At 42.5% G+C, this 11,233-nt stretch overlaps 1 protein-coding gene across 1 annotated transcript; it reads right to left on the bottom strand.

Moving 5' to 3' along the window:
* Positions 1-5,646: 5,646 nt before the first annotated feature.
* On the bottom strand, positions 5,647-10,535 carry LOC110489897 (protein CDV3 homolog). The gene is made up of 5 exons (XM_021562865.2): positions 10,068-10,535; positions 8,482-8,558; positions 8,210-8,340; positions 7,887-8,049; positions 5,647-7,776 (listed from the first exon to the last, which is right to left on the bottom strand). Exons 1-5 carry the CDS (start codon positions 10,272-10,274, stop codon positions 7,647-7,649), a joined length of 708 nt encoding a protein of 235 aa, XP_021418540.1. The 5' UTR covers positions 10,275-10,535; the 3' UTR covers positions 5,647-7,646.
* Positions 10,536-11,233: the final 698 nt, after the last annotated feature.

Here is an 11,233-nt window from a genome sequence, read left to right as displayed (position 1 = left end):
AGACACCCAGGTATTTGTAGTTGTCCACGTATTCTAAGTCAGAGCCGTCCAGAATAGTGATGCTGGACGGGGAGCAGGTGCGGGCAGTGATCGATTGAATACCATGCATTTAGTTTTACTTGCGTTGGAGTCCACGGAAGGAGAGTTGTATGGCATTGAAGCTCGTCTGGAGGTTAGTTAACACAGTGTCCAAGGAGGGGCCAGAAGTATACAGAATGGTGTCGTCTGCATAGAGGTGGATCAGAGAATCACCAGCAGCAAGAGCAACATCATTGATGTATACAGAAAAGAGAGACGGCCCGAGAACTGAACCCTGTGGCACACCCATAGAGACTGTCAGAGGTCCGGACAACAGGCCCTCCGATTTGACACACTGAACTCTATCAGAGAAGTAGTTGGTAAACCAGGCGAGGCAATCATTTGAGAAACCAAGGCTGTCGAGTCTGCCAATAAAAATTTTGTGATTGACAGAGTCGAAAGCCTTGGCCAGGTCGATGAATACGGCTGCACAGTAATGTCTCTTATCGATGGCGGTTATGATGTCGTTTAGAACCTTGAGCGTGGCTGAGCGTGGCCATGACCAGCTCTGAAACCTGATTGCATACCGGAGAAGGTATGGTGGGATTCGAAATGGTCAGTAATCTCTTTGTTAACTTGGCCTTCGAAGACCTTAGAAAGACAGGGTAGGATAGATATAGGTCTGTAGCAGTTTGCGGACACAGTGGACGGATAAAAGACACATTAGAACACCATGTGTAGACGCATTTCTGAAAATGTGGGCACAATCAGAATGTAGGCAAGATCAAGACAGGATCAGGAACAGCCCTAGCCTTTTGGGGCCCTAAGCAAAATTTTGTTGGGCAGAGAGAAGAAAAATATATTTAAAAGTTAATTTCCTGCAATTCTACAATTTTACGATAGGGCGTAATGAAAATGTGGCCGTTTTAAAGCAAGTCTGCTGCAATTCTACACATTTTGTATTGTATCACCAATTTCATAGAATTTTACTCATTTTACCATGGGGTGAAGAGAAAAATATGCAGTTTTACAGCTGATTTCCTGAAATGGTATATAATTTGCCATAGGGTGGAGACTTTTTTGCAGTTTTGAAGCTAATTTCCTGCAATTCTACCCATTTTACTATGACTTATGCCATGTTAATATGCTATCTGAGTTAAAGTGACTAACAAAATCAATGGGGCCCGCCTGGGCATGTGCCCTTGCATGCCCAGTCGGTAATGCAACCATAATTACTACAAGTTTAGATAGCTGGCTAGACTAATTTGCCAATCTAGAAAATGTTAGCTGACATGGGCTAATTGAGTAACTGTCAATGACTGACATAACCAAAATTAAAAATTGCACCTACTATTCTTACTCTCAACAGTAAGTTGAGACACCGACTGAGTTCCTAAAATACAAAAAACGAATTGTTGCTAATCAGGGTCAATACTCTTTAGCCCAGTTTATACCTGGTTCTAACATGCGTCCTTTGTCCTGATCCTGTCCACATTCTGATTGTATCCATATTTTTAGACACGCGTAGACGAGTAGTCTGTGTTTACACAGGCAGCCAAATTCTGATATTTTGCCCAATTGTTTGCTCTAGTGGCCACAGGGCATTAAGCGGTCACTTATGCCTAGGGCTGGCCCTGCACAGGATGCATGGTAGAGCCAGGTATAAACAACGCTTTTGCCTCCTCTTTCTTGTGGATACTGATGGGAGAAAGGACCTACACTAAACCTGTCAAGTTCTTTGTGGTTAGTAGTCATGAAGTTGAGGAGACAACAAAAGAAGACCAATAAAGAGTGTTGGGATGAAAATAATATGTGGTCTTACTCGTGCCATTAATGTGCCACTACCTAGCTCCAACTGCTGCAGGGAGGCCCCGCTGCCCCCTTCTTCTCGGCAACGGTTCTTGTGCTTCACCACCTCAAAGGTCTTCTCCATCTCCCTGTCCTTGAAACCCGAGCATTGGATATATTAATTAAATAAACAATATGTTTCTACAATCTGTATGTACGGTACTGTATGTGTGTCCACTTATGCATGTATATAAATCAAGTGATGTCTATTTATTTGTTTAAATAAACAAATAAATCATACCCTGGCCAGAAAATGAATCTCCGTCGTTCATTGAAGTTGATGGGTCATTTATAACAGCACCTTTCGATATCGATTTGTTTCAATGACTATTTCACTGGTAAAGTGAAAATGACAACATTGAACAGTGAACCATTATATTTGCATAAAATATCTAATAAAAAAAGAGGATTGCTGTTTTGTATATGGTCAAGTTAGTGTGGGAGAGGTGGAAAAACTATTGTTAACCATCAATAATGATGAGCCACCAGGTACAGACAACTTTGATGGGAAACTATAGAGAATGGTAACAGACTGTATTGCCACCCTTATTTGCTATGTCTTTAACCAAAGCCTAAAGGAGTGTGTGTCCACAGGCATGGAAGGAAGCTAAATCATTTCCACTACCTAAAAATAGTAAAGCATCCTTTGTTGCCTCTAACAGCTGACCAATCAGTTTGCTGCCTGTTCTTACTAAACTATTTTTCAGAGAACAAGTTAACTACTGACTTTCAGCATGCATATAGAGAAGGGAACTCTACTTGAGTTTGTAAAATGAATTATGTGAGAAATGGCAGTGAAATAAATGATAATGAACTTCACAGGGTGGTGAAAGTGCACGTTGATGAGCTTGATGCTTAGTTCCAATAAATATGGAAGGTCTTATTCTGGTGACATGATGATCGATGCTTGACCGCCGTTTGACAAAAAAAAATAGTCTCGCTCTCATAATAATCTCATCATGCAGACCAGGGGTTCTTAAATTTATTCAGCCTGGGACCCAAATGAGAAATTCTGTGTTTTCCTGGGACCCAAGCTTAGGAAAATATGTTTTAGGCTTAAGGGCAATGAAATGTACCAATATTTATGTATAGTAATATAGACAAAAACAAATAAGAATTAAATTAAATATACATATAAATATATATTAATGTTTTTTTATCCCCCATTAAAAACATTCTTACATATCCATCATCTAGGTTGGAACTGTTGCTGTTAAAATACAATAAATCATTTTCATTTTGAACTGGAATAAACAGATTGATCACATCACAGAACACACACAGGCTTTTTGATAGTACAGCCCTAAGTAACAGTACAGACTAAAAATGATCAGGCCTACTGTAATCTTACTGTATAAATGATTGTTGAAAGTCTAGGTTGGAACTGTTGCTGTTAAAACACAATACATATTTTTATTCTGAACTGGAATAAACTGATTGATCACATCACACAGATGTAGAACAGAAAACACACACACAGTCCTAAGGAGAGTATGTCTATTCTGGGCTCTGTTTTTGACAGTACCACACTGCTCAGCCTTGAAAATGCTTATGTACTTGTTTTTTAAAAGTATGCCAGAGTTGAGAACCCTGACTCGCATAGGTAGGTATGTGGTGCCAAACTGGACCAGAACATCTACTGCTTTCTCAGTCAGGCAGGAGACAGCTTCATGCTGTAGATGAGCAACCCAGAACTGTGTGAGTGTGTTTGCCTCAAAAAAGCATCTTGCTTCAATCAGTTTGTTCCGGTTAAGAATAACAATTAACAGAAACAGTTCCAACCTAGACTAGTTTTCAACAATAATTTCTACAGTAAGATGTACCGTACCGTAGGCCTGATCATTTTTTTCATTTTCATCTGTACTGTTACTGGGACTATCAGTAGCTAGCTTGCTTTGGCGAATGATAGCTATTAGCTGTGTACAAGGCCAGGGGATTGTTTGAAAGAGAAACTCACATATACTACTATGAGAGGTAGCTAGTACTCACTTATCATCCATCACCTGTTATACAATTACAACAATACCTTGCTAGCTGACTTTTCCACTGTCGAAGCACTGTTTCCTGAACCATTCTGCCCTGTTCTGAAAGAACTCCCTGGGTTTACCATCATGCTGTGGATGTTTGTGGATGTTTGTTCAGGACGTGTCGTTATTTTATTCATTTGTTCGTTATGAGAGACTCATTACTAAGCACTTCCACACACAAAACACACTGTGGGCGCTCCTCGTTATAAGTTTGTATGAAAAAGAGAGAAATTCATCGCTGTATATATATGCGTTTCATGACAATTGAGCTCAGCCACAATGTGTCCATTTGAGGACAGCGGTGAGTGATGGCGAGTGGGAATGGCAAACATTGCATCATCTGTTGCTGAACGACAGGGTTGCATCGTGTGTGTCGCGGACTGATCTCCAAGAAAACTGCAGGAAAAAAGATCAGTTAAACCCGCGAAGCACATCAATTGTCATGAAACGCATCTCCCTCTCACACTCGCTCAGCTGGCAAACAGCAGAGAGCGCAGATGCACTTGGCCAAATCAATTCCAGTAATTAATGAAATAATTATACAATTTAACTCTGACACGTCGCGACCCAACCCATACTTTAAGAAAGGCTGATGTAGACTAGCCTACCATACAGCCTACTCGCGCTGTAGCTGCGAGCTGTTGGCTAGTGAACGTGCCAAGACCAGAGTAGACACATTTGCTATTTATTTTTTTGAGAACTATCGGTACAGTTGAAAATGTGATGGAAACACATTGAACTTTAGATTTGTATTTTGTGTACAGTACGTCATCACGCACTGATTTTTTTATCCGCAACAAGTCATTTGTTGACTGTTTATTAAGTATGAGTAAAATGTAATACATATTGTTAGCTACATATGGGTTATTGTAGGGGATTTCTAAGCTTGCAATTTTAGAGGTATTATCTGTGTCCGAGAAACAGAACCTTAATGAGCAAGAAACCCAGACACCAGTCGTGGGGTCAATGTCAGGTGCATTTGACTGCTTGGCATGGTGTTTACAAGGTAATGTTAACTCATGTACATGTAGTCTGATCCTTGTCATTGAGGCTGGTGGGAGGACAAGCTCATTGTACTGGCTGGAATGGAATTAATGGTACAGAGTCAAACGTGGTTTCATGTTTGATACCTTTTCATTTATTCCATTCCAGACATTACAGTAGCTCCTCCCACCAGCATTCACTGGTGCTTCTGTGTCTCCCCCAACTTCACTCCTTGACTTTCTGTTTACCACTCGAACGTGCCCATTGGGGGAGCCACAGCGGGGTTTTCCACGTTAGGTAAGCATTTGCATCTGATGTAAACTTTGACACAGCCAGAGATTTACTTATCCATTACACCTGTCGCAGTCTTTGGCTCGGTACAGTTGTGGCTAGATAAGAGCACAGCTTTCCAACCTTAACCTGCGACGTTACATACCAATTCAGGTAACAAATCACAGCTGGTGAGGTGAACCCTCAAAAACATTAAATTACTTAAGATAATTAAAGATCTCAAAACACCACTTTAGATACAACTGTAGCTAAAGTCGTGTGCACTTATCAGCTTTTAAACTGCAATTACATTTAAGGCTCAACCCCAGATGGTGCTCTGAAAGATCATTTATCAGTGCATTATTGTGCCTACTGAAATGTAATACTTACCTGTTGCTAATTATAATGCAGAATAGTTTCTCAGTATGGCCATGTGAACATCTAGCCTACCCATGAAATAAACAGTCACTTAAGTTAAGAACTCAGACAAAGACACCCATCACAAAGATCACTGTTTATTTTGTGTTAAACTAGTCTTTGAAAACAGTTCTCAGTAGAAATGTTCGCTACTTCCACCCACAACGTTTAGGCAGGGGTCCACAGGATGCTTTGTGTGCTACAGTGCCCTCCACAACTCTGGCCATCCATTTGCAAATTTTAAGTTCCATTACATTTCAAATGACTTCAACAGAAATATCTGAACACAACTCCAGCAATTCTTCGTTCTAACCCTCTGTTCAACCTAAGGAAATGCAAACATGGTCATTCTAAATCTAAACCACCTGACCTTTCTATTTTACCGCATCGGTTCATGAGAGGAGACAGTGGTCAGGTGGTTTGGAGCCCAAGCGGAAAGATAGCAGGCACTGACTGAAGCTCTCCAGGACCAGGGATACATGTCATCGATCTGCTCTAAAGAGTTCAATAAGTACAGAAACAATACACCTCATATTTGGAGAAGGAGCTTTGAGGGCAACTAACTATGGGGAGGATGGAGAAAGGGGGTTGAGTTCCATTCTGCAGAATAGGGTAAACTTGAATGTCTTGCACTGAAGCAATTCAATGAATATAGGCGAAAGCAAACATATGTACTCAAAAATGGACAGCAGTATGACAGGCCATACTTACTGTGGTCAATTACAGGCATTGGGTACAGAAGGGTCATTTTTGGGACGCTGTAGCTAGTATCTCTTTGCACCTTAACAATATGTCAGTCTATTTTTCATATCCCACCTCTACACAATGACGTAAGTTCACGAACACTGGTGGAAACAAAACCCTCAAAAGTAAAAATAAAAAGGGCCGAATCCTCAGAATCCTGTAAAAAGTCCAAACATCTACCAAAGGAATGACTTCAGATTAGAAAGGAGGAGCTTTAATAACGGTTTGCCAATGTTAACAATCAAATTTTAAAAGAGATGGGGCGCGCAAGTCAAACAGTGGATATGAAGGACATTTAGTCAGTATAATATTCTGACAAACTACAACTCAGCACTACATTCTTGAAGAGGAAAGGAGGTTGGTTTATCTTTAAGTTGCGAGATCCAGGAGGCTGGCAACATACCATGAGACAACGAGCAAGTTTCTCTCTAGAGAACGAAGCAGTTTCCCTCTCTCGCTCTTTACAGTAAGGCCACTTTTAAATAGTCATTCTAAATGAGGACCATAACTTCTCTCCTGTGTCCACAGATCTTTGCAGGAGTCCCATTCTTGAGGAAAACAAAATCTTCAAGTTTCTAAGTGAAAGAGCCTGGTGGTCTTCTCGTCTGCAGGCCTGGTGTTTGCCCCACTCACCACCAAGAGCCAAAGCCCGCTCAACATGGTCACCACAGCTGTGACTGAGGTAGTCTCCCCTCACGTGCCCAAACCATAACTCAAACACACCAACCAACCATGTGCAGTTTGGGTTATAACGATCTCGCAAAAAAATAGATCTATTCGCAACAGTTCGTAAATTCATCTCGCACAATTTTTTTCGTTTTCTTCGATCCTCTGTGGCTTTATAATCAAAGCAAGTTGAAGTCCAGAGAGAAGTTGTACCACACAACTGCTGCTCTGAAAACAATCCACAAAAGACAACCGTACGTTGTCGTTTGCTGTTGTTGATGCTGCAGTGTCATTCATATGGGTGTATCATATAGATTTTATATTTTTTTGTTTCAGTTAATCACTTGCCACAGCACTTTTGGATGTAGTCCTTCAGTTTTGCCAACCAGGTGCTTTGTGAATGTACTGTATATAATGCATGTAGATGTAAAGTGTGTCAGTTTATATGGTTCACTGTGTGAGGTGTATGAGAGTGTGTTTGTATGTATAATGTATGTATTGTACGGTGGTGTGAGGGAGAGAAGGTCCAGTGTGGTGGTGGCAGCAGCGCCAGCATTCGTTGTCAGGACTGCGCTGTAGTTAGGTACACACAGCTGTAGTTCAGCTCCCTCTGGCGGCTGGGCAAGACCACGCTGGATGGGCGGGGGAGGGGAGGGGGGGGGTTGGGGTGTGCTACTTGTCCCCCAAGATGGCGTACTGGTTACCGAGCTCCAACTGCTGCAGGGAAGCCCCACTGCCGCCTTCCTCTCGGCCACGGTTCTTGTGCTTCACCACCTCAAAGGTCTTCTCCATCTCCCTGTCTCTGAAACCCGAGCATTGGATATATTAATTAAACAAACAAAGACACTTCTACACTATGTGTGCCCACCTATGCATGCGTGTAAGATGAGTGATATTTAGAGGTGCACTGACCTGCGTGTCTCAACATGCTTGGAGCCGGCCCCGAGTGAGGGGAACTGTGTGTCGCTGAAGATCTCAGGGGGCCCCTGGTTGGGGCCACGCTTGGTGGTGGTCAGTCGGGCCCCTGGGGGGCGGTACACCCCAGAAGGCTTTGACTCAGGCACCTCTTCCACCTCTGTAGAGACGAGAGCAGAGAAGAGAACCAGTCAGTGAAAACGGGGGCAAGGCTCATTAGTAGTCCACATGAATTGTCAAAACTACAGTGTCTGTATGGGAGTAACACTTCAATACTACAATTAAGGGTGTGGAATTAATACACAGTGAGATATACCCACCAACAGAGGCAGCGGCAGGTGGCGGGGCACCGGACTTGTTCCAAGGCCCAGACATTTTGTCTCCACTGACCAGGATGATCTCGCCATCTTCACCGACCTCCTCCTCATACTCCTCTTCCTCCTTCTCATCACTGCCACAACCACCAGAGAAAACAGTCAACAAAAACGTGCAACTAGTACAAACGTTTAACATGTCATTAGGGTAGTGCCTACTGTTTTCAGCCCACTGAATGAATGCAACACACCACCCCCCCCCTCCCATTCAGCCTTACCTTATCTGGAGAGCCTGCAGCCTGAGTCCGCTGTAGTCCACCTCCTTCGCCTCAAACTCCTTCCACTCCTCATCCTCCTGCAGACAGAGCAACGCTCATCAGTTACACAACCCACTGACTGATGGTTTAGCAATCCAAGGGTGTGTTCGTAAATTCAATCTTGAGTGCCAGAGTGCGCCCTGGGCGTTCATACATTCAGAGCGTGGTCAGATTGTTTGTAAATTCACAACGTTTCGCTCCAGAGCGTACACTGGACACTCTGGCTGAGGAGTAGGTTTGAGCAGAGTGTTCAGACCTCACAACAGCAGTCAAGCACCCAAGCCAAATGGTTAACGTTGGCTAGCTACTTCCAAACAAATGAGAACACCTCACAGACTATTTTACAAGCCCTTGCAGAGCTGGTTAGGCTGTTTTCACATTATTCAGAGCGTTGGTGACTAACTGTGCTGCTGGCAACAATTTAATTACGCTTTTTTGCGGACACTGGCCATATTCAACGGGTGTTGTGCATTCTTAAATTCATCAGTTATTATGCGCTCTGGCACACTCTGACAAGAGTGCTTGGAAATTGGAGTAGATGGCCAGAGTGAATTTGCCAACGCACCCCAAGGACTCATACATGTGTCATATCAATCTCAATTGATCATGCAAACTTGGCCATGAAAAGGAACGTTTGTCAAGGGTACAAATAAAATAGAAACTTGGATCTAGATACTGGCCACGCCCTAATTTGGCAGACTCAAAACGTTATTACAACATCCTTGGAACGTGTCAACCTCAGAACCATGTTACCTGCATAAAATGCTAGCTACTGGTAACGTTATCGCCAGTAGGTTCTGCTCTTTGTGCTTTTGTCTGCACAAAGAAAGGTTCTAAGTTTAACAGCTGTAGTCCAGTCCCCATTTTCCAGGCCCAACCACCTGAACCCTCAGACGAATATTGCAGGCCTAAGCATCTAGCGAATGAGGCCATATAGCTAGTACGTTAACTTTACTCGTCTTCCAATTTGACAGATGTCAAAATTAATTAGCTAGTTAGTAAGCTAGTTATATTTGCATTCGTCATGACGCATGTTACTACAACGCTGGCAATATTTTCCAATAATATTCAAATTCTTCACGAGCCATGTTGCTGGCTAACTAATGTTACGCCAGTCATATAATCCAATGTGTGCCAGTTTTCACCTGTCGAAAACATTCTAACCACACTGTTTGCCAGTTAGCTATCGTTGATCAATCGAGAAAGCCGACACTGGCGCGGCCTAAAGTCATCGAGAAATGTCTGCTCACCGTCTGGAATACATCGTGAGTTTGCAGTCTAGCTAAGTTAGCGAACTCAATTATTGGATTGGTCTTTTAAGTAGCTAACCAATTGGCTAGTTAGCTAACTAAAACGTACATATTTCTCTCCATAAATCATGTGTGAGGCCGGTGTAATAACTAGCCAGCCATTGTGTATTACCAAACAGTCATGGCATGAGTCATCATCGTTATCAGGCAAACTAGCTAGCAAACATATTGACTTGGCTAGTAGTAGCAAGTAGCTTGCTGGCTAACTAGTACTAGCGCGGCGCTAGCTAACGTTACCTTCTCCGGCTGCGCATCTTGATTTTCGTTTTTCGTGCCCGACTTCTCCTTTTCCTTCTTGTTCTTTTTCAAGACAATTGGTGTGGGCCCAACTGGCGCTTCTTTTCCCTTACCTCCCTTTTCTTTCTTCTTCTTTTTATCCCTCTTGGCAAAGAAATCATCCAGGCTCTTCTCCGGAGCAGCACCACAAGTCTCTACATCCGCCATCTTCTTTCAGAAACAAACGCTATGCAAGGACAATCGTAAATTTCACAACGTCTCTATAATTCAGTTGAAGGGGAGGGATTAAATTGTTATTCGACCAGAGCAATCAAACAATTTCCCTTCTAGCGTAAAAAAGAAAATGTAGCTACTGTCTGACCGCCTGTCTTTCAATGTGCCACATTACCAATCTTTGGGGGCTGCGCTCGCTCACTGCTATTTGACAGGCAAACCGGATGTACAGCCAATACATACTTTCCAGGATGCCCCGGATGAACATGAACAGAAACACAATGGACATGCTGAAGAACCAATTAACTGCAAATAAAAACCACTTTAACCAATGAAATTGCATGTCTTTTTTATCGCCCTATCACAGTAGCCTGGTAGTAATCTGATACCACACCATGAGGTTTACTGTTAGTAGTGTGGTCCTCACTGATCAATTGATTGTATTGATCATTGACCAGTTGATCATGGAACCAGAGAGCAGCACTTAAACAAATCTTTATTTTATTAATGAGTTTTCTTGTTTTCTCAAAGCCGGCATTCCAAGTCGTTATAGTAGAATCAAATTTCAAATATTTTTTTTATATAGCCCTTCGTACATCAGCTGATATCTCAAAGTGCTGTACAGAAACCCAGCCTAAAACCCCAAACAGCAAGCAATGCAGGTGTTGGAAGCACGTTGGCTAGGAAAAACTCCCTAGAAAGGCCAAACCCTAGAAAGAAATCTAGAGAGGAACCAGGCTATGAGGGGTGGCCAGTCCTCTTCTGAGATTATAACAGAACATGGCCAAGATGTTCAAATGTTCATAAATGGCCAGCATGGTCAAATAATAATAATCACAGTAGTTGTCGAGGGTGCAGCAAGTCAGCACCTCAGGAGTAAATGTCAGTTGGTTTTTCATAGCCGATCATTAAGAGTATCTCTACCACTCCTGCTGTCTCTAGAGAGTTGAAAA

Source organism: Oncorhynchus mykiss, chromosome 15 (assembly GCF_013265735.2).
Source record: "Oncorhynchus mykiss isolate Arlee chromosome 15, USDA_OmykA_1.1, whole genome shotgun sequence".
Taxonomy (NCBI): domain Eukaryota; kingdom Metazoa; phylum Chordata; class Actinopteri; order Salmoniformes; family Salmonidae; genus Oncorhynchus; species Oncorhynchus mykiss.
This window is presented reverse-complemented; position numbering and strand designations above follow the sequence as displayed.